Below are 23,600 nucleotides of genomic sequence, written 5' to 3' on the forward strand. Positions count from 1 at the left end.
GCAGATCTGATCAGTTCTCCTAAAAGACTATTCTTTTAATTTATTCTAGCAGGATATTTATTTGTTCTTGTAAACATCCTGACGTTGTCATGCCACATCTGTAAATTCACTATAGGGACAAAACGTTTAGAACCGGCCCAAAAAAGCAGTATATCAGTATAGAGGATAGCCCCTGAAGTCTAGTTTTGAAAGCGACAGTTGCATGAGTATTAATGCAGTGATTGATTTATCTTGAAGTCGTGTTTCTGACTTTGAGTGAAATTTGAAATTAAAAGTGCAGGCTGTTAGACCCTCTCAACTTCCCTGCAATAAAACAGAAGACGGAAATCAAAACATGTATGTGCCCAGAAGTGGTTTTGGTGTCTCCTGGGCCCACTGCTCTGTTCCCTGCTGTGGTATGACAGTCCTTGGGTTCATGCTGCTAAGATCCCATCCTCAGCTGGCGGCGTTCCTGCACTGCACATGTGGAAGCAGAGAGTAGAGATTTTGCTCATCTTGTGTTACTGAGAGCCCTCTAGGAGACCAAACCCTCTCTCGCACTGACACACACACAGAGAGAGAGAGCGAGGCATCTGGCCAAGGTCACCGCAGAGAAAGGTTTGCCAGGCTTAACCCTCTGTGGTGGTTTCTGCACTGTTTACAAACGGAAACTGCTAGTTGTGCAGTAAGAAACTGCAGGTATGGGAGTGGAAAAAAAACTTCTGAGATTTACAAAAGCTGCCTGAATCTTATTTAAGGGAAACGCACAACATGAGCATTATTTATGTATTGCATGAATATTTACAAAAACGTTTTTACATATTGGCATTATTCATGTACTGATTAATGAATAGATGTATAAGACTCTCCTTTTCTAATGTAACAGCTCAAAGGAAAAATTAAATCTTCGGTTTAGCTATATACTGTATATAGGAAGATTTCCAAAAATATATTGGTCTTTGTTTTGTGACCATTATTCAAAGGAAGAGGCATCCTATATGTGTCTACTGCAGGTAAAGGCTGACTGCAGTGTCCAGGCAGGACCAGTGGCAGTCCTGTCTCCTGTGTGGCGCTGCAACTTTAAATGCACTGAGCTGTGTGACGGATGTCCTGCTCCTTGCTCTAATGCCAAATGACATTGGCGCGCTGTGTTGCCCTACCTCCCACAGAGGACAGCCCCATACCCTGACCTCATGAGCTGAAAACAAAAGCTAGACTGAAAAAAGATAGACTTTGAATCTTCACTGCCTTCCCCCTTCATACAATTTTGTACAACTCTGTCTCTTTCGTTTCCATTTATGCTATGGTGGCACTAGTAAGTGTGAGACTATAAGCCCTGTCTATAACACAGGGCCTTTAAGCAGGTTAAGGACTCCTGCTCAACTCAAATAAGCATCTTTCACTCTCACACACAACACAAAGCACAAAAGGGAGCACACTCTGCATGCTAATCGTGCAGCCTGTGAGTCATAGAGAAGCTTGTGTGATCACTGGAGGGGTGGAAGAATTGTTGGAAAACTGCAGAGGTCCAGGGGTTTAAAAAGAAGTACAGTATATTTTAATATGGAGCAGCTGTGTATGCATTGGATGTAAACCGTACACATACCATGATATTCCTCTATGTGAATGCACAAAGCCTGAGCTGTTAGAAGTTCTTTGATGTGTTTGGGCTGTCATGTTCAGTTCTTTTACATTGTTTCTTAAAGGTAATAGGATTAGTTGGTTCACTAGCTATTACCCTGGCTAATATCTGCATTAAAAACATGTTTGCAATCAGATCAAAGTATTGTGTCTAACCTGTGCGCTGTAATTTTTAAAAATATAATAAAAAAGGAGAGGATGTTTTCTCCCGCTAGCTCATTTGGTTTTTAACCGCTGGTTAGGGAACCAGTCAAGGATCTCATTGTAAAGAAGTTTTGAGATGTAGGTGAACGTTCCCTTAGTTTCCATGTGGGTCCTCCGGTTGTTTTTCACTGTTAATTCTGAATTCCACGGGCTTTGGGCCTCTCGGGATTCAGAACACTTGGATCAGGTCACCTTGTAGTTTTCTCTGCTTGTTTGTATCTTCTCTTCTTCTTTTGCTCCTGTGTCACTCTGAAGCGCACTGTTCTGGGCGACCTCGAAGAATGAGAAGGTGCCTGATGCGCATCGGGCCTGTGACATCACTGACAGCAGCCCCCAGCCTCTTGCAGGCGACTGGCATATCTCACACAGTCTCCCCTCCCCTGGTCACCTCCAAGACCCAAGCCCAGCGTCTCGGGTCTCACACAGCCGGGGCAGCAAGCGGTTTTTCTGTGCGTTTTCTTCTTAAAGAATCATCCGAAAAATGGATTTTGGATGAGTGCAAGTTGACGAGCTGCCCAACTCCTAGCTCTGCCAAGATGACAGTAATATTAGCTGTGATATCCGAAGGCTCTTGAGAAGGATTCGCCTGCGTCAGACCTTGACATCTGTGTGTCTGTGGCCGGTCTGGCCATCCGCTGAGGCCTGTGTCTTGTGGAGAAAGACTGCTCCTGCCTCCCCCTGGGTCTGGCCAGCTCTCCGTGCTGTTCCTACTCCTCAGCTCCCGGCCAGCGCAGGGACCTTGACACGCATCCGATAAACATCTCTTCCTTTCTTGGCTTCACTTGACATTTTCCACTGCTTTAATGAGCTGCCCCCCCCCCCCCTCCATGTTTATTTTCCCTAAAGGATCTCAAAGAGGAATTTGGCAAAGCAGAGCTGAGAAAATGCTCTCTTACAACAAATAATAAAATCAGTATTTTTAAATGCGTTAAAACACGCAAAACACTTCCCTTCACCTCCTTCCCACTGTTGCCAGCAGGTCTGAAAGTGTAAGGCTGGCCTTGACGTTTGGCTGACTGGGGTTCAGGAAGTTGAGATGAACCGGCCAGGGCTCCTGCGGGCTCACAGCAAGGCCAGGGAGAGATGTGTCACTCCTCCAGTCGGCATCGACTCTCCTGCCGGGCGCTGTGGAGTTCCGCGACGTGCTGGGTGAGGGATGGGCGTGTCGGTGGAGTGTGTCAGCTTGTCCCGTTCTCTCCCGAGAGGCCACTGGAGGTGCAGCTGTAAAGCCAGAGCATCGTGCCATTGGCATTTCCCAGTGGTTGGGTCAAAACGAAAACAACTGGCAAATTAACATTTAAGAGAAAAGAGGATTTATTGTGGTATACATTGGTGAGGAAGGCCTGATTGGATAATCCATCATACAAGATGAGGAAACAGGGTGGCACAGTTAATGCACAGAGCAAACAAGGTAAACACAATTTGTTAAAATTCAAAAAAGTAATCTGGAAGACTGTTGGAGCGTGGTTGGTTACACACTGTAGCTCAGGTACAGCATTACCATATGTAATAGATGGATTTTGGGAAAGTTACAAAATTGCGATATTGTAGACTGTTTTGTTACAATATTGCAGGGCACCAGGCTCCATTTCACAACTTTTCTACAGTACTTTTGTACTGTTCATGTCCTTGTTAAATTCTGAACAACACTAATTCAGTCTTTGAGAGAGTGTGTACTAAACGCCTTCACCAGTCATCTAATAATTAAATAATTAACGGACATTAAAGTTCTGGATTTGATAGTTGACAGAGAACAATATCATGTGCATTGAGGGTGTAGATCATAGAATACTGTACATAGTTTTGGTCTTTTGTTACTGTAGTGCTGTAAATTGTGAAGCTGAGAACTGTCCTGGAACACAAACCAGCAGGTGTACAGGCCTCCTGGGCCAGGACTGGTTCTAAGGGATGTCCACTGCTCACTGCTGACAGTGTTACAGGTTACCAGTGGTTTGTGTTACAGACGCTAATACAACATTATTTTTCTTGGTGAGGGTTAGCAAATGATACTGCCTGTCCTGTCACTTTTCAAAGCAAAGGCAGTGGTTGAGAGTTTGCTTAGGAACCAAAAAGCGAAAATAGTGTGCAATGCCAGATTTCATGTTTACATTAATGAATTGTCTACTGTGGACGATTATTTGGTTTTGACATCTTGACAGTGTCACAGAAAGTGTATGGCCAGTTGTGGATTGTTTTAAGGTGCTGTGGGGGGCTTGAATTGCACCACTGCACATGATTGTCTTTCTTGATGCACTGTAAGAAGTATAGAATTTGAGTCAATTTAGTAAGTTTTTTATTTCAGTTAATTCACAACTTGCTACATTAGATATTTTTCTTGTTTAGATTGCAATTCATTGTCAAATAATTTACAGAAAAAATCAACTTGTTAAGTGGCCTGCACATAATGTAGCCTGATCTCTCAGTCTGGTGATGTAAATTATAAAACCCCTCTGTGGCGCCCCTAGACCTGGGCCATATCCGCTGTAGTGAGATAGATTGGTGTTTAAGAATGAACTTTTTTGAAGCCATGAGTACGCATCTAAACGTCCACCTGCCAGATCCATTGTGTACTTGCTTATTACCATATGGGTTGTGATGAAACATTAAACAGGAGAATTAGGTCAGTAAATGCATTAGGAGAGATCTGTGTTAAATAGGCTGGATTTAATTACCTTGAAATTATCCAACAAACTCCAGTTCTGAAGAGTTAATACCTAACATGCTGCAAGCCAGTTTGCAGAACATTCAAGGGTGGGTTCGACCTTGGTTTGCAGAACAGAATGATGTAGATGTGTAGAGGTCAGCCACACCTAACTCTCCAGCCTCCTGCTCCCCTTTAACCATTTTGGTATCTGTGACTGTGATGGAGCAGGCTGCTTATGTGTGTGTCTTGCCTCAGGACAGTGTGTGAGGTTGCAGTTGCTAGGGAGGCCTCGGCTGTTGCCATGGAGATTATTCAGTGTGAGTAGATTGGTCACTGGAACGGAGGCTGTTTCTCCTGACGGATGGTTTGTACTGGAGGAGGGTTTCACAAGGGCAACAGCCCGCCAAGGAAAACTGAGGCAGTTCCACCCATGGACCGACGTGCCAGGGGGGCAGGCAGTGGGAGGGTGGGGGCGATTTCCTTGTGATTGCTGCAGGTGTGCTTGGATTCATGCAGTCTGGAAGAGTGGGTGTATGGAGTGATAGCTGTGTTTTATTCCCTCAAATCGTTGTCGGAACGTGCTTTTTTATGCTATCAGTTTTGACCCACTTCTACACTTTAGCCTGTTACCACAATACAACATTTGTTCATGAACAACGAAAAAACTGAGAAAGTGCTGCACATTCTCTCATTCTGCCTTTATACACAAACACACATTGGGGTTAGATACAACTGCTGGTCTATTTTAAGTTATGTGGTTGCATCCGTCTTGTGTCTTGTTGGGTTTTTTTGGTGGCAACCGCAGAATGGATCTGAGAGAGAGCCAGCTCATTTCAGCGTGAGTGACCTCTAGCTGGATTCGAACTCCTGCCTCCGTAGTGGTGTAAGATGAGTCTCAGGAGGACCAGGGAGTCTCATACCTGCGTCACTGAGGACGTGACAGCATCTGAGTATGGCCCCCTTTCCTCCAAGGTCTTCTAGCGTGGGAACCATGTGGCTGTTCCAGTCTGGGCCTCCCTGGACACAGTTAATTTAACTTGTTTACTAGCACAGAGATGAGGTTTCTGAGGACTGGGGTGTTGTGCAATTTATGACTTGTCAGAGCAGCTCTGCAGCTTCAATTTCTCCAGCTTCAGAGCTGAACAAGGAGGTCAAATGTTTTCCTTCCTTATTGATTTGGCATCCATCCAGCTCGGCAACGTGAGTGGCCACTAACTGTGGGGAGATTAGTTAGTCAGTGTGGCCCCTTCCTTTTCTTAAGGAAGCAGATCTTCTATTCTACACACAGTTTCAGTACTGAAGAGAACTCAAACTGCCTATAGGATTTGTCCTGATCATCTGGGAAGTCTGTCAGTTCACATGGTACCACCGCTGGAATTGCTCCACTCACCAAAGGAAGCAGTGTCCAACAGATATCCTTAATAAAAAAAGTTATATGAGTTTATGAAATATATTTCAAATGCCAGGTAACAAAACCTGGACATCTCTCATTTATCTTCCCTATGCACCTTGTGTAAAAATGTGCAGTAAATGCACACCTATGGAAATCAACCCTTACTGGTGGTTTATGCTTTCTCAGGCAAAATGGAATTGGAGTACCTGAAAAGGCTTAGAGGTCATGCTTTCTTGATTTCACCCCAGTATACTGCACTTTATCATGGTATACTGCAGTAAGGTTTCACAAAGGAGAGGGTTTCCGTTTCAGTGGGCTTTCTCCTCAAAAGCTAGGATCGTAGTCTTTAAATGTATCAAGGGGAGTTGAAAGTGTCGGGTGGGGGCTTTAGGTGATTTCTTACTCTTCAAAGTCAGAAGGGAAGAAGTGGGTCACTGAAGTGGGTTTTGTGAGGTGATGTACAGTAGGTCAGCGAATCTCTGCCAAGCAATGCTGTAGTGTACGGCAGCTTTGTCGCTTGGCTCCTGCCACATAAAAGCTTAAGTATGAAAATAAACCAATAGTTTTGATGTAATCAAGGGAATTTCAAGTGATTTTAACTGGGATCCCTGGGGTAGCCAGGCAGAAGTTGCTTGAGCTGAGCCCTGCTCTGTGTGCACCAGTATCACAAAGCCTCCTTCAAATCAGATCTATTGAGTGTGGTGTAGGATTTCTTGAAATTTAGGATCAGAGTATTTACAGGGTTTCTGGGGTGGTCAGTCCTTTATTTTCTTGTGGTCTTTGATATGGGGATTTAAATGTAAGCACATGTCATGACATGAGTTAATAAGAAGCTATTCATTCCATCATTCTCATGATTGTTTGTATTGATCATAGGTCCTCATGGAGCTATTTCAGTTCTAGGTGAATAACAAATGCTCTCAATCTGAGCAAGATATTTCAGGTTAGCAGTGAGGACTATGTAGAGGCAATACTGGACATTTAATATATTTATGAAAAGGGGGTAACCGTCAACCATAAGTGCCTGTAGGACTCTTGTTGTACAGCAGTTTGAGCCATTTGAGGGTATTCCATTTGCAAGGTTTAGAATATAAGTCAAAAGCTGAATTTCTTTCTTGTTGTCTTATCTGGAGGAAGTTTCCATAACCGACAAGGGGAGTTAAGATCATTTTCCACCTCAGCTCCATCGGTACAATCGGAGTAAGAATCATTTCACTGGACACTGACCGAACTGAACCGTAGTGGGAGTCTTGTTTCCATCTGTTTTCTCTCAGTCCCATTCAGACTCGTTCATCAATCTGACCTCTGGGTTAGAAGGCACTTGAGGGGGGAATAGCTGGATAAAGATCTGTTGTCTTTGCAGCGCTAATTGCATGGATCCTCTCACTTCGTGTTGCTGCTGAGCCACTCAGCTTCTATTTCCAACCCCCCCCCCTTCCAACACACACTGATAAAAGCTCAAGGGGAGTCTTGTGTACGTTTTCCATCAGACACGTGCCAGTGGTTTGCGGAGGAGCTGTTTAATCCTTAACTGATCAATCCTCTCGCACCTCTCCAAGCCACGCTGTCTGGAGCTGCATAAAAAAACAGAAAAGATCAAAGGCCTGATTCCTGGGTGGGGGGGCTGCTGTGCCCTAGAGCATTAGCATCTCACCCCCACTACTTTTCCAATTGCTGCTTATTGTTCGGTGGGATAACATCTGCTCATTGTGTCAGATGTGTTCTTAGTTCAAAGGCAAGCCCCATCAGAGCCAATAGGAACGTCTGGCAACTGTTAGAACTGGCCTAACGCACCCGTTTCCAGGTCAGAGAAGGCCAATCAGGTTGCCCTGCGCCCGCTAAAAAACATCTGGCAGCTGCCTTCCCAGATGACAGAAGGGGAGCTGGCTCGGAGGCGGGCACACTGAGAGAAAGCACAGAGAGGGCTAGCCAGACAGTTGAGCAGCAACAACAACACGAGGCTTGCTCTCTTTTCTCCACCTGCGTCTTGGAGGAAAAGAGCTAGATAAATCAGCTGAGAGGCCCCTGGAATGGACAGCCTCTTGTCGTCACCAGCCAAGAACTCTCTTCCAATACCCTGGTCCTCCCCGCTCACTGGGCTCCAGTCAGTAGAGCTGTGAAATCTGTGCCTGTGATCTCTCTACTCCAGTGCCTACAAACAGCAGCACAGCATCTACAGCCCTGCTCTCCAGTGCGGAGAGTGTGTGTATATTTCTCCTCATTTGGAACCGTTTAGACAAACACAATGCCGGAAATCAACTATCTGCTCTCCGTGTCCTGGAGCTACATCAAGGTGAGTTGTGAGGAGTCCATTCTTGCCTTCATACAGATTGGTAAATGGTAAAAGGACAGCAGTAGGATTAAATACTTGATTCATGTTTGGGGAAAAAGTCTTACAAATTAAGTTTCACATGGCAAGCTTTATTAAGGATATGGTGACACGTATTTTTCAGGTAAAGAGAAAATGCAGTACTTGTGGGAAAAGTGAAAGCATAAGTATCGGAGACAAGACTGCAGCCAACATTGAATTGACTTGTTTCCGGTTGAATTAACTGTCAGAGTGAAGTGTTTTGTTCATTTTGTCCATGACTACACGTCCTTCAAAAATAATACATTAACATTTCAGTGAATGAGGTATTAAAAAATGACTGACCTGGCATTTGAGGAGACATTAATTTAAACTTTGAGAGGCATTCATTCTGGGTTTGCCAGATTGAGTATGGAGTTCTGTATTCAGAAAACGGTGCCAGTTATCCCAATATTGTTACATTTCCCCTTGTAAAGGCAGTTCAAATATTTTCTTCTTTAAAAATATCTCTTTCAGTTATCACCTATTATGGACTGTAGGTCATAGTTTGACAAACAACAGCTTTCAGGTCTCGTGGAGCCGTATTTCTTGCAATACAAGTCAAACTGTCTGTTCAGAGTTGTGATTTTCAAACGTTTCTTGTGTTGCTCTTACAGCCCCACAAGGTGGCTAGGCTGTAATTCCATTCCTTCCTGCTGGAAATGTCTTGTGTGCTGGTTCTACTGATTGCTTTGTTTTTGTAAGGCTATTTTATGGATATTTGAAGGGAGAAAAAAATCCTATGTAGAATAATATATGGTATAAACAGGTATTACTTACATATTACGGGTGATATGGTGGCGCAGTGTTTAATATTGCTGCCTCGCAGGGCTGTGGCTCTGGGTTTAATTCCAGAGCTGGGGTGCTATCTGTGTGTGTGTGTATGTTGTCCTCATGTTTGTGTGGCTTTCCTCCAGGTGCTCAATGTTTCATTCCACAGTCCAAAAACATACAGGTGGGTTAAGTGGCTTCTGGGAAAATTGGCCCTGGAGTCTGTTTGTTTGTGTGTCTGCCCTGCAATGGATTGGCCCATCCTAGGTGTATCCTGCCTTTTGCCCGTTTCTTGCCAGGATAGGCCCTGTCTTCCCTGCGGCTCAGTATTGAATAAAGCAGTTTAGAAAATGGATAGATGGATATGTTACTCACCTAGGAGCCTTCCATCCATCAGTCCATTATCAGAAAGCTGCTCGTGAGGGTGGGAACAACCCGGAGTTTTCTGCTCTGGACCCTGGGCAGGACTGCCAGTCCATGCCAGCAAACGGGGATCAATTAGAGACACCAGTTAATCTGGCCCGCGTGTCTCTAGAATATGGGAGGAAACCAGACCATCTGGAGAAAACCCTCATGAATGGGGAGGAACTTGCGAACTCCACTTAGAAGGTTTCCTAGCCCAGAATTAATCCAAGAAATGTGAGGCAGCACCACTAACAACTAAGCCACTGTCATCTGTACGCGTCTACTGAAAATAATCTTTTTCAAAATAATATGTCAATATACAATTAATTACTGGAAGCTTTTGATTTTATTCAGCAACTATTCTGTGTAACAGAGCATCATATGTATTCAGGCCATTTTCGACTTTACAATGGGGATGATATTAATGAAGAGCTTGCTGTACATTGAGGAACATTCCCAGAGTTTCTATGGAAAAAATACCCTTGGTGTTTATTTGAAGCTGCTCTCCAGGGTATTCAGGCTCCTAGAGCTGGACTTCACTGGCTCCTGCGCGGGAAGAGGTTGCCCGACACGTGCCCCTTGCTCGGGATCGTGGGAGTGACCTGCGTGATACACACACAGACAGCCCATGTCAAGCTACATGACCGTGATCAGGGATCAGCTTTTGGTTAAAGATATCTGCGATTACCTGCAGTGGTCTTGGTTTTAACTATTTAGATCATTTTAAAAGGACTGATTAATAAGCAAATTAGAAGCCAGTTAATAGTTCAGTTAAGGAGTGAATAGCTGTTTGGAACAGAAGCCTGGAAAACAGAGGGTTGAACTTCAGTCACTCACTTCCATTCAGTTTACTGCACTTTTCTTGCTGCCCTCACTCTCCTGCCCATTGGGAATCACTCGCTTCTGACCCCTTGTCTCTCTGTCATATCCCTTGGCTCAGGGATACATACAATGTGTGGGAAACCAACATCCTCATGTCCTCATGCCCACTGCAAGCTGTCTGTGTCTTTTTTACACTGTAGGCGCCACAATCGCAACAGCAGAGCTATGGTCTTGCAGGGAGGGCAGACGCAGCTCTCATCAATAACACTGCAAAGCCTCAGACTTCCAGCAGGCTTTAAATGAGCGGGCTTGGCCTGACCTGGAATCTAACCAGCACTGGTGGCTAGTGTGGGCTGAGTGTTGAGGGACCCTGGTTCAGTGACACATTGTCACAGTGCCTTGTGACAGCAGGGGTCTAAGGCTGAGACGGCAGGCTTGTTTAGAATAAACATGTAAAGGAGCACTGCGCAGAGCACTGGTGAAGCGGAGAATGTGCACAAAGGCCCCTCCACTGTCATTGCCTTGACCTACTTTCGGTTGCTGGCTAGACGCAGTATGACTGTGCAGGAGCAGCAAGGCTCTGACATGAGAGAGAGGAGAGGCCAACGAGATTCTTTTTCTGTGCTGTTTGTGTGGTTCTGCGGTATCAAGGCACGTGCCTTGACCGCTGTGGGAGTACGACCTCTTTGGGAATAATGTACGACCGGGTGCAACAAAACCACCAGGTGGAGGAAAATTGTGTTTATCACAACCCCAGAGACAGAAAGGAAAGGAGCTGTACCATTTTAGATATGAGAAGCAACACTAATAAATAACATCACTACCAAGACTGTGTAGTTTGAACGTCTCAGTTTTCATGTTTCCCAGCATTTTGCGTACATGGTGCACAAAGGTTACCTTGAAATTAGTTCCAAACCCCCACCATTCTTTGTGTAAAGAAGTGCTTCCTGGATTCAGTAAATGTTCTCTATTTCCACGTGGGTCCTCAGGTCTTAGTTTCACTGTTTTTCCTGAGCCAGTCATCAGTAACCTTTGAAGATCTTAAATCCCTCCTATAAAGTCCCCTTAGTAGGCTGGTGGTCAATACTAAAGAGATGCCTTTGCTTTAAGTTGTCTCTGGAAAGTATTTTGAATAATACTTTGTATTTGTATCATTTTTTGGGTTGGTGTGTACAGTAGTTATGTGATCTGAAGTACAGTAAATCAGGGATTATGTACAGTAGCATATCTCTACCAAAGACGCCATAAAGTCAAAGGACTGGTATCTCTCTGGAGAAACTAGAACCAGCAAGCAGTGTTCTAGTTTAAAAGGCTCTCCGGGGTTCTATAAAGGCTAGTTAAAAAAGGAAAAATGACCACCCAAGAAGAAAAGAGTGGTTCTGCTTCATATTTCAACCTCAAGATGCCTCTGATGATGTCTAATCTAAAAGACTTTGTAATCCTGCGTTGCGCTGTTAGTTCACACAGTTTTGCCACATGTTGGTAGGAGTGTTGTGATGTTGAATGGTATCCAGTCCTACAGCACTAATGATATGTTCTTCACTCTCTCCTCCAGTTCAAAAGGATGCTGAACCGCGAGCTAACACACCTGTCAGAGATGAGTCGGTCGGGGAACCAGGTGTCTGAATACATCTCTAGTACCTTTCTAGGTGAGTGTCACGAGGCTTCATAATCTTTGTTCCCCACAGGCTTCTGTGTTTTTACTTTGAGCAGATTTAAGGTGCAGCTGCTTTTTGTCCACAGCAAAAATCTCCATGCACAAGGTAAATGGTCTCTTAAGTCAATGGCAGCTTTTAGGGAAGTATATAATGCCATCTTTTGACCAGAAATGGAATTGCAAGTGTTTGATTAATGTCAATGAGTTCACCTTGTGTTTTTTGCATGCTATGTCTCCAGTCCTTAAGAACAAGAAAAGGCTTCAACTTAGGGGGAAGTTATCCACTTAAGCAATCTTGGATGACCTCAAATAGGTAATGAAGGACTCAGGTGGAAGGAAAATCAGAAACCTTCTGGCCCTCTGGGACTAGAGTTGTTCACCCCTGTGTTACAGAAACCCTTTTCTAGATGGAATCCCCTGCTCTATCCTTATAACCAGAATGGTGACTTCATACCAGCAGGACTGGTGATGCTCAGCTAGGATGTTATACATCACCATAGCTGCATGACTTTTCACTCGTACTAAAGAGTGGGGGTGCTCGCTTCACCGGATAATGTCTGCATTCCTCTTTCATTTCATGCACACAAAATTTGTCTTTTTAAATATTAATTTTGGTAAAATGTATTTCTTTTGTCCACTCTTAAGACAAAACTACAAATGAAATAGGCACATTGCCAGGGAGGTTCATGCAGAATCCTTCAACGTTAAGGCAACAGTGACCCTCCAGGCTAGTGAGAGTCTCATACAGCTCTATCTGACCGTGCGAGACCTTCACAGTGTCTAAACTAGGTTATGTAGGGAGATATGGGACAACTGTAAAGACCGTGGAAACCAGACTTTAAGCTGTTTCTTCTCTCTCTCTAATTGTCAGACTCTGCCAAAAGTAAAGTATTTAAACTTTTGGGGATGTCACCCCAGCATTCCTTTAGCTTCCTTATCTTAACACTAAGAAACATTTGTCCTCTGTCCCCAGGCATGGCCTGGGTTAGAGTTATCATTTACATAACCCCTTCTGCGAGCGTCATTCTGGTTACAATTTTGAGAGAGTGCCAGTAAAAAATAATGCGGCAACTGTTTTGTGTTTTTTTTGTGCTTTATGTAGCCTCTCTCCACTGGTCGTGCTTGACTGTTTATGGTAATCTAAATAGTAATGTCTTTGAATTAACAGTTGGAGTTAGGTCATTTTGAAAACTGCATTACTGACATCAAGTTACAGCATCCCTTCTGATTTAACTATATCAATTTGAAAACTATAAACTATATACATTAACTACATCAATTAAAATAAGAAATGCAACCCATTTGCTTCTCTGTCAGGCCCTGTCAGGCCCTGCCCTTGGTGATCTTGGTGTGTTTCTTGCATTACTTATTGTGTTGCATCTCAGTGTTAAAGCCTATCACTGTGACTCTGCAAGGCTTCATCATTTAGCATTTGTGCTAAACAAGAGTTAAGGCAAGGAATTCGTTTTCTATGTCAGTAAAGAATACCTTACTTCAGTTGCTGAACATTATGCCTTGTCGTTAAACCAGCTGGTCAGGTCTAGCTTCAAACTTTAAAACGTTTGACTGCAGTGCAGAATTTGCTCCACGTTGTCAAATTCTAGGCAAGCATCAACAAATTGTTCACTCGGACAATTAGGTCTCTTGGACTCCCAGCTCCTTCAAGATTTTTCTTGACGTTTCAGAGAAAAACAGCAGCTGGCTGCTAAGGTGCCCCTGTAGAGATTCGGATCTGATCTGGAGAAAGATGTGAACCTGTTTGTGTGCAGAGGGAGAGGGCTCTGATATAGATCGTGTGACTGACAGATGATAAATGTGAATCACAACCTGCAGTCTTTCCGGTCCAGACAGAATAGTCCCAGCCTGGTAAAGCATTTTTGACACATCCTCTCATTCTTTGTGGATGCTTGTCAAACTCTAGTCCTGGATGGATGAAGGCCTGTTGGTTTTTGTTTTAGCTGGAGCTCTTACAGTAATTACTTTCTTAATTAGGCTATTTTTAAGATAGCATAAGAGATACTATAGAGTCAAGACAACAGAATGTTTTGAACCTGTAAGGAAGATTCAGTTTACTCCAGTGAATTGGACTCATTAGTTGAATGACAACTGGGCTGAATGGCAGGGGACCATGTTGCTGTTGAGGAATAGTTTGTGATGCTTCAGCTCCAAGACCTCCGGTGAAATGAACAGGGAGTGCTGTTGGAAAGTGGTGGACCACCTTCAGCCCAGATATTCTCCCAGTGTACTGAGCTGAGGGAGTCTGGAACAAGCTCCCTAGCCAAGCTGTTCAAGCTGAATACCTTCATAAAAAAGCTGAATAATATCCTAGGATCAAATAGCTACTAGCTACCAAACGGGCTGGGTGGACAGAGTCTCCTCTCATTAGTATCCTTTATGTTTCCCTTTTCAATCGTATGTGGTAGCTGCATCATTGACCAGAAGCTGTCTGTATTGGGCAGGTTAAGCAATAAGAACATAGGAACATTCTGCAAACAAGAGAGGGTGATTTGGTCCATCTTGCCATTTGGTAGTTAAGTAACTAAGTGAATCTAAAATTTCATCCAGCTGTTTCTTGAAGAGTTTGGGCCTCAAACCTGGTTGGAAAGCTTTTACCAGACGCCTATTCTTCAAAAAGCAGTGTGTTAGTGCCGGTGCCAAATCCCTAAAGAATTGTGGCTCTCCAGGATCAGGACAGCTACACCACTGCTCCATGGCCCAGACGAAGACAGAATAACCCAGAAGGAAACAGTTTTCTATCGCCTGTATTTTTCTATAGCCTTTGCTATTGGCATGCTAGTTCACTCAACTCCATACAGTAGGACCAGTGTGAGTGCTGTTGTTTAGCCCAGGAAAAAGGCAGAAAGAAATAGTGGTGAAAAATGCCATTTAATTGAAATCCAGGCATAGGGAAATGAAGAAGGTGACAAGATAAACCGATTGACGTCAAACACAGATACCACAGGCCCTTATACAAATATGTATGGAAATAGGGCCCCTTCACGCCCTGTGCACAACTTTGTGCTGGAGGAAGTAATTTGGGCAGACTCCAGAAGAGTCTTTCACAGAGGAAGTACAAGCTAGAGGCGAGGGCCCGACTACCACATTTAGCACTGTTCTGCAACTAACCTAGTGGCTAGCAATTGTAATCCAATTGTAATCCAATTATTGCTTATGACCCCCTCCAGAACCCAAAACTTCATGGGTTTCATGACTACAGTCCTCTTTTTCAGCTGGAAAAGAAGCAAACCTACACTGTGTGGAAATCTGGCTGACACCCACAGCTATGTGCCAAGGGAAAGAGGACGCAGTGTGAGAAAGTTCCTCTGTGCTCACAGGTCCAGCATCTTTTCATAAGCAGTGTGTGTATCATAGCTCACCAGTCTGGGTGGGGTGCTTGGCAGGAAAGTAACTTTTTAATATTAGTCAATATTAGATGTCAAAAACAGATGCACATATAAAAAATGTCTAAAGAAAAGATATACATTAATTTAAACTAACTGCAGATTGATGTTTAGAAGAAACATATTGTAACGCAAATGGGGCTCCGGCGGGCGCCCTTGCCGCATCTGGTCGGCCCCATCCCGACTGGAGGCTCGAACCCGGGACTTCCGCGTCTCTCTGCAGCGACCTAGCCCCGTGAGCTAAAGAGAGATCTCTCCACAGCCCAGTAGCTGTGGTCCTGCTATCACAGGGAAGGGCGGTGACGTCACCCGCTCTGGTACGCCGGCTCTTACACACAGTGCTTGTCGGCCGTAAGCGTTACAATATCTTGTTTCTTCTCATATCTTGAAACATATCTTGTTTCTTCTCTCTACATTTTGTATATTGGGCCCTCTGGGGACTCTCCTTTTCCTTGTTGGTAAAGGAAAAGCACAGGTGCACCTGGATTGTGATAGAGTTCTAGAAAACAAAAACTTAGCCATGTACAAAGAACAAAACTTTGGAAAGGGTTACGGCAATATATCAAATCAACACTCAATGGGTAGCTGCTAGTGTTGGGACCTAAACCACAAAGATCATTTGAATGTCTGTTAGTAGTTTCCAGGTAAGTGGGTGTAGTAGGCTGTTGTGCAGATCATAAGTTACAGATGAAGAGAAAGGCAGTGCAGAAGGAATTCATGTGAAAGAACCAGGGCATTTTTCAGACCGTGATCGGTAAGATCACTTTCAACTTCAGTCTGAAAGAGCTAGGCTTTTATAAATATATTTTTTTCTGCTTAAGTGCACGGTAATAGTAAAAAACTTTGCAGTATATGGTTTAAATGTGCACATCTTGCAATGTATTCGGAATAGAAGTTTATATGCTTTTTTATGCAGAGACATTCCAGTCTATTTCCAGGCACATTTTAAACTGTGGCCTTCTGGGAGAATAATTTGACATACAGACTATACGGTTGTTGATTACCAACTCTTAGTGTGAAAGAAGGTAAATAGCAGAACATTTGCTATAAGTAGAAGAACAAGAATGGTTACCGCTAGACTTGATTGGCATTAATTTCAATATAGTGTTTCTCATTTTTATACATGATTTTATATATGATTTAAAGCTGGAAGAGTTTTACCATACCATCCAAGATGATTCATCCATCCTTTTCACCAGTTAATCATGTTATCTTCGTGAAAGAGAAATGTTATTTTTTAAAACACAGCACTGGGTAGCATTGGGTAGCAGGAGCAATCTCCTAACAGGGCAGAAATGAAGATGCAGAAGCTCTTGTCAGGGGTGCTGCTTTTTTGCTGCTATAAGAAGCATATGGATGAGATTCATGGCTGGGTTCCTTATAGAACTATTTAATGAACCAAATGGTCCGAGCCCTTTCCTATAGTTTGCAGCCTTTTTCATGCTCTCAAGCTCATACAGTGTAATTGCACTCTTACCTCCTGCAGTGAATCAGTTCACTGGGCTCTACTGTATGCCTTGTTGCAAGCTAGCTGTCAGAGGTTACTGCCCATGGTACTGGGCAATGGTGGTGGACCATAGTCTACCAAGTACATGGAATCTTACTGTGTTAGATTTCACCTGCACTTCTAGTGCTTGATTTAACATTCCTATGGACATTGAGGTTTTGAATATAGAGCCCTGTACATACAGTATGTTGCACTAAATGCCAGGTTTATAGTTACTTATGAAATAATAATTAAATATAATAAGACTTGTTCCTTTTTGATGTTTTTTTAACTGTGCATAAAATACTGTAAAAATACTCCCTATGAACCTAAAGGGTTATTATGTTAATTTGTTTAATCTGCTTAATTTCAAATGTGCCCTTCGCCTTTGAAATTGGAAAGAACAGTAACGTCATGATGCACTAAAACCTGCAACAGTAAATGTTTTTCAGGAAAGAATGAAAACCCCCATCCAACTCTTTAAGCTGCAAGGAGAAATAGAGTGAGGCCGTTTTAATTCTAGGACGAATGCACACATATGCACTAAGTAAGCCGAAGTAAAATAACTAGACCTGAAGTGTTTTTGTGCTATGGTGTGCTGTTAGTGTAACAATATGAATGTGTTCATAGCGGAAGCCCCCGTTGAGCAGTGCTGATGACAGATTTCCTCTGCCCTCCCTAGACAAGCAGAACGAGGTGGAGATCCCATCGCCCACGCAGAAGGAGCGGGAGAAGAAGAAGAAGCAGCCCATGTGCCAGATCAGCGGCGTGAAGAAGCTCATGCACAGCTCCAGCCTCACCAACTCCAGCATCCCGCGGTTTGGGGTCAAGACCGAGCAGGAGGACTCGCTGGCCAGGGTGGGTCAGACAGGGTCCGGGGTGAGGGTGTTGCCCCCGAAACACTTAAGGAAGGAGAAAACGTACAAAGCAACTGAGATTAGAACTGTGAACATAACACTGGAATGAAAGTTAAAATGTTCAGGAATGGAAACTCTGTTAGAGACTAACAGCAGTCAGCTTTTACACGTAACAGTCCCAAAGGTTAGTGTGACCCGCTCTGAGTCATTTTGAAGTATTCTGACTATTTAATCCTTTGACCTGCCACCAGGTAAAGATCCCTTTTATTCTGATGCAGCTGGGCGCTCCGTTACATAAGGACCTGTGTATTAAAAATGTGTTGAACAGCAGTGTGCACATCTGCTGTGGCAGTGTCCTTGCGTCATTCCTGGCCCCATTACTGAATTGGTTTCCTAGGTCGCTCTGTGGCTGAATATTGATATTCAGTAGGATAGATTATGGACAAACAATAAATGTAGTTCTTTAATCAGTTCCAGATGACCCATGAAAACTGACCTTCAGTATATTAGCAGCTTATCCCAGCATGCAATGCATTTATGCAAAAGTAACTCTTGTCCTGGAATGACTTCTTTGTTATTCAGAAAATCTGGAACCGCCACGCACTGCCTGTTTTTACACCACAATCTGCTACTGTTATTAATCTCCCTTTTATGAAGGAACAACAATAAGCAGTTTGTTCAAGCAGGACACAACTGTGTGGCAATCAAAAGTTATTTTTAAACTTACAAATGCGTATTTTTGCATTCATACTACAAAAAGCAATGTATAAGATGTTAATATTTTATATTAACAATCTGAAACTTTAAAGGATGCAGTTAGCCATTTGGCTTAAATTTTATTTAGAACTGAACAGTTTCCTCCACTCCACATTGACTCTCCAAAATCACTATTTCACAGAACTGTGTTGTATACAGTGAGATGATTGCTTTTAAAGACATTGTATTTCACTGTACATTTCCCAAGCTCTATTTCATAGCACACTCAGGTCGCCATATTAAGCACCTGTTCATGTTTTACGAGCTCCAGACTCTCGAATACAAGACGACACAAAGGGTTGGATATTTCATGCTTATGGCCTCAAATTTAACAAATTTGCTTAGACTGATACAGCTCAAACACCAATATGCAGCCTGCAGTAAGAGATACTTTGACCTACAAGAATCTCAGTCCTATCCCCATCCAAAGTAAAAATGCATTTGGATTTGGAGAAATTCTGCATGATGCACATTGCAGCTTTACTATTCCAACTCCTTATGTTATGGGGGTTCTTTCTTCTTTCGCAGGAGCTGGATGACTTGAACAAGTGGGGCCTTAACATCTTCCGAGTGGCGGAGTTCTCTAACAACAGACCACTAAGCTGTATCATGTTTGCCATTTTCCAGGTAGGTTGTCTGTGTTCACTCTGAATCTCTCTCCTTCAGTTCACAGTTCCCAGTGTGGCTGATCCCCCTGATCTGGTCTTAATTTACACACTTAACTCTTAACTGTAGAATCTGCCTAGAGTAACTGGACAGTCTTTTCCCTTTTCCAAATATGTACAATGTTAAAACCTTTATAATCCAACCAGCCCCTGCATTTATAGTTAAACTTGTCGAAAATTATGCCATCTAGTGTAATTATTTTAAGTGAATCAAAATATATTCACTTTTGAAGCAATAAATAGTATCCTCTATGTGTGGCAACATCCTATCTTCAGTTAGAACTGGTAGCACTAAGGAGCTCCAGTGGAATAGATTGGAATGGCTGCAGTTTGCAAAGTCTTTGCTAACAAGAAATACATTGATGGCTGCCATGCAATTATTGCCAAGGCATTGCTGGAAAGATGCATTTCACAAGCAGTAACAATATCCAATGGGAAGACACCTGAGGAATATTAATAGAGAAGTGAGGCATTAACCCACTCAGCTGAGGGCCAAACATCCGGATGTAGGATAAGGAAGTTAGGAGCCCCATGCAGAGCTGTGAAGGTAGAGATGGGGTGGACGAGGGCTGCAGAAAAAGACCCAACACAGATTTAGTTTTGTTTCACCTATTGTCCACACAGGAGCGAGACCTGATGAAGACCTTCAAGATCCCAGTGGACACCTTCATCACTTACATCATGACACTGGAAGACCACTACCACGCTGACGTGGCCTACCACAACAGCCTACACGCTGCCGACGTCACGCAGTCCACGCACGTGCTGCTTTCTACGCCCGCACTGGACGTGAGTGCATCTGGGACACTGCCCGCCTGTTCATTTACGGAGATCACAGTCCTGGCCCTGCTGGCGTTTATTCCAGCAGAGCTCCTTGCCTGATTGAACCTACGGGTTTTGAAGTTTGAGCTGCGAAGTTCCTGATGAAGTTCGTAAAAGGAAATCCCTCCGGAAAAAGCAGGCAGTCAGCTGTCCGTCATACAAACAGATTGAAAGTGCAATCCAAGCTGTGATAGTGAAACAAACAGTTCATAACATGCAGAAGTAAGAAAGTACTAAAGGGAATCTGGAAGCATTTCCAAGGTATAAAACCAGTAAAACAGACAACAGAGCGCAGGGATAAATCCGAAACAAATGCTAATACTAGGGGAAGAACTTTCTAAGACAGAGCGGAGATTAGTGGGAAATCAGGTAAGCACTAATTTAACAGTGGACAGGTGAGACTGATTTCCTGCCACTTTGCATTGTCATAATTGATGGACAGGTTGAGCAGCAGAAACATTACCATGGTTGCCTAGACATGTCTTCCGGTAGTTTGTTGTGAGAGATGACAGGATTGTTGTGTTTGGCAAAGCTAAGGTGATAGACTAGTCCCTGTTGCCTAGCTGCCTTTGCCAATATGTGTATAGTCATTCCCTTTCTCTCCCTCTGTGTGTCTTGGCAGGCCGTGTTCACAGATCTGGAGATATTGGCAGCACTGTTTGCGGCTGCCATTCATGATGTGGACCACCCTGGTGTCTCCAACCAGTTTCTAATCAACACTAGTAAGTCCACACCACACCCCCTCCCCCTGCAGGCCGACAGCTCGCTCCACTCTTCCTCCTCTGCTTCAGCCCTCCGCAGAGTCATGTCTCTTGTGACAGGAGTTAAGTTCCTTTCTAACAAGGCTTAGGACAAATTGGTTTTGTTATTTTTGCAGTAAAAATTCAATTTATGCATGTCAACATTAAGCAATTTTTCTGTAGCACAGGGTAAACCAGTCTCTCTTGCGAGATTTGTCTGAGCTTGACGCTTTTGCTACTGGGAGTGGAATAGAAGTGGAAGCGCGGGTGGGAGTGGGTAATGTGGGGAGGGGATAGGAGGTGGATTAAAACACAAATCTCACGCAGGTCTTGAGTTGCAGTGAAGGTGTTCTGTTGAGTAAACCACAGCCCCATAACTAGAGAACAGCCTTGTACCTGGAACCTTTCGCTCAGTGAGAATGCTTCCAGGTGAACCCAGAAGCCTTGTTATGAAGAGCTGGGTCAGCAGATCCTAATGGTGGCCCGCTTCTTACCCCCAGACTCGGAGCTGGCCCTGATGTACAACGACGAGTCGGTCTTGGAGAACCACCACCTGGCTGTGGGCTTCAAGCTGCTGCAGGAGGAGAACTGCGACATCTTCCAGAACCTGAGCAAGAGGCAGAGGCAGAGCCTGCGCAAGATGGTCATCGACATGGTCAGTACTCTGATCAGTACTCGGGAGGCCGAGGGGGGGTTAGGGGAGGGGGTGACAGTGGTATTTACGGGACCTTCCACCGATCACATCCAGCCAGTAACATATTGAGCCTGAACCCATGGTCCAGTGACTGACTATAGAAGCAGAATTTCATTTTAAACTGAGAACAAGGGTGACTTCTTCACACAAAGGGTCGTGGGAATTTGGAACAAGCTGCACAGCCATTCAGCTGAAAATGATACCCTGAATTTTTTCAGAAGACAGCTGGATAAGATCCTTGTGTCAATTAACAAAAACAGGCTGGATGAACCAAATAGCCTTCTGTCACTTGTAGTCTCTCATAGTTTTTGTTCTTATTTTTTGGGCTGCTTGTCAGGGCAAGCATAAACACCTGTGCCCTTAATTTGCTGGAGAGCTCATAATCCATCAATGATAATACTCCAACCGAAAATGTAAAATAATATTAGCTCTAGTGATTCAGGAAGCTGTTTCTTTAGGTATATACCAGATAAATCCCTTTGTGTGCAGTGGGTGTTATAGTGGCCCTGTGCCCAAAAAGATGATGGAAATGCCATAGTCATGTTGTTTCCTGGTGATACCTTATGAAGGCTTTAGAAGTAGAGTAGGGCACAGTGCAATCACAGTAAAAGCATGGAAAAGACCAGATGAACAATGGAGAATCTGTGCAAAAGTACTGTAGAAAAGAACCCTTTAGGAAGTTTTGTGTGACGCCTCTGTACTGTAGCCACTCAGAAGGGAGGAGAAAGCAACGCTGAATCTGACGTTCTGTCTCTCCCTCTCTCCCCTGTCTGTGGCAGGTCCTGGCCACAGACATGTCCAAACACATGAGCCTGCTGGCCGACCTCAAGACCATGGTGGAGACCAAGAAGGTGACGAGCTCGGGAGTGCTGCTGCTGGACCACTACACAGACCGCATACAGGTGGGGCTCTCTTGGAGGCTGAACAGCATTCCTGCCAGGGGCACAACCTACTTGGGCTATGTGGCCCATATTAGGGGAATGGGTTAACTGAGGGATCAAAGGTGCCTTCTTCCTCCAAAAAACTTCACTACTTAAACCTGTAATTTTGCACACTACATATGACCTTCTGGACCTTATGGATATTGTAAAGACTTCAAATTCACTCTTTTGTCTCTGTGCCTTTGACAAGGCTGACTCTGCCCAAAGCACATGCTTGGGAACTGAATACCTCTGAATGGCCTTGGCACTGTGTGCCAATGGAATGGGAGCTGCACAGAGGCTGAAGGTTAATGAAGAGCTAGTTGCTAAGGGAGATGGGGAGGGGGTGGCAAATGAGAGTGTAGTTGCTAAGTGGTGCAGTTGCTAAGCAAAGTGGTTCTAGACAGAGCAGCTAAGGGCAGCGGTTGCTATAGAAACACCTGGCCTAGGAGCGCAGTGCCCGGTGAATCCAGTTTGTATTCTTTCTATGCATCATTCCATGTGGAAAGGCAGACTATGCATAACAGTGATAAGGTTTAAAGGAAACAGATAATGAAAACAGACCCTTCCTCAGAACAGGAGTGTCCCGTTCTGGACTCTAGGCTAACTCCTCACTGATATACAAGTACAGTGGCCCTTTTCCATTAAAACATGGTGGAATTGCCCACAGGATTTTCAAACCTATGATATGAATATCTTTTTTCTACACGTCACCATCAGACCAGAGTTCTCACAATTTTACAATTACTTTATACAAAGATTGTTCATTTTCAAATGGCAGAGCTCTGTGTGTTCAGGTGGCCAAAGCAGGACTTCTGTATTCTACACGAGAAGGTTTAAGTAGCAGTCAGATATATTGTATAATCCAATCGGATTGTCCATATCCTATAATGGGAGAAGTCAAATCCCAAACCTTTTTTAACGGAATGTACTACCCAGACCTGGGCTGATCACTTGATCCATTCAGAATGTTGGAATGCAGTTTTTTGCATATTTACTGTTTTCAAAGCTTCAAGAACATTTAGTGAGGACCACAACTTCTCTGGCTCTAGGGCTCAATTCAAAAGTTGGAGGAAAAAAAAGTTTTCTTCCATGTGGCTGACCACATCTCTCCTGCTTTATCACATCTTGTAAGATTACCTCACTCAGTGACTTTGAATTATGTTCATTTAAATAATCCTTTTTATAATCAAAAACTGTAGTACTGTATTTTGTGTCCTGTTCTTCTGTGACTTGATTGTACAGTATACGTTTATGTTGATGGTCTAATGGATAAATCTGCGATGTACATATGGTATAGGACATTTCAGGAACTTTTCCACCTATTCGAGTTCTCCTTGAACGCGGAGGACTGGGCGATACATTGAAGGAGTGAACTGTGCAGAAGGCATGTCGT

At 43.8% G+C, this 23,600-nt stretch overlaps 1 protein-coding gene across 11 annotated transcripts in view; it reads left to right on the plus strand.

The window, feature by feature from the left end:
* The window catches only part of pde4a (phosphodiesterase 4A, cAMP-specific), a 292,647-nt gene that overhangs the window by 257,002 nt on the left and 12,045 nt on the right, over positions 1 to 23,600 (plus strand). For all 11 annotated transcript variants that reach the window (XR_015926010.1, XR_015926011.1, XM_088603481.1 and 8 more), the window contains 7 exons: positions 11,762 to 11,855; positions 17,433 to 17,608; positions 18,892 to 18,990; positions 19,653 to 19,817; positions 20,473 to 20,572; positions 21,091 to 21,245; positions 22,064 to 22,186. Coding sequence is in view for 9 of the 11 variants with exons in the window: in XM_088603481.1 (XP_088459607.1) it covers positions 11,762 to 11,855; positions 17,433 to 17,608; positions 18,892 to 18,990; positions 19,653 to 19,817; positions 20,473 to 20,572; positions 21,091 to 21,245; positions 22,064 to 22,186 (912 nt within the window). In the remaining 2 variants the exon portion in view is untranslated. The remainder of the gene's footprint in view (positions 1 to 11,761; positions 11,856 to 17,432; positions 17,609 to 18,891; positions 18,991 to 19,652; positions 19,818 to 20,472; positions 20,573 to 21,090; positions 21,246 to 22,063; positions 22,187 to 23,600) is intronic.

Source organism: Lepisosteus platostomus, chromosome 13 (assembly GCF_059453375.1).
Source record: "Lepisosteus platostomus isolate fLepPlt1 chromosome 13, fLepPlt1.hap1, whole genome shotgun sequence".
Classification (NCBI taxonomy): domain Eukaryota; kingdom Metazoa; phylum Chordata; class Actinopteri; order Semionotiformes; family Lepisosteidae; genus Lepisosteus; species Lepisosteus platostomus.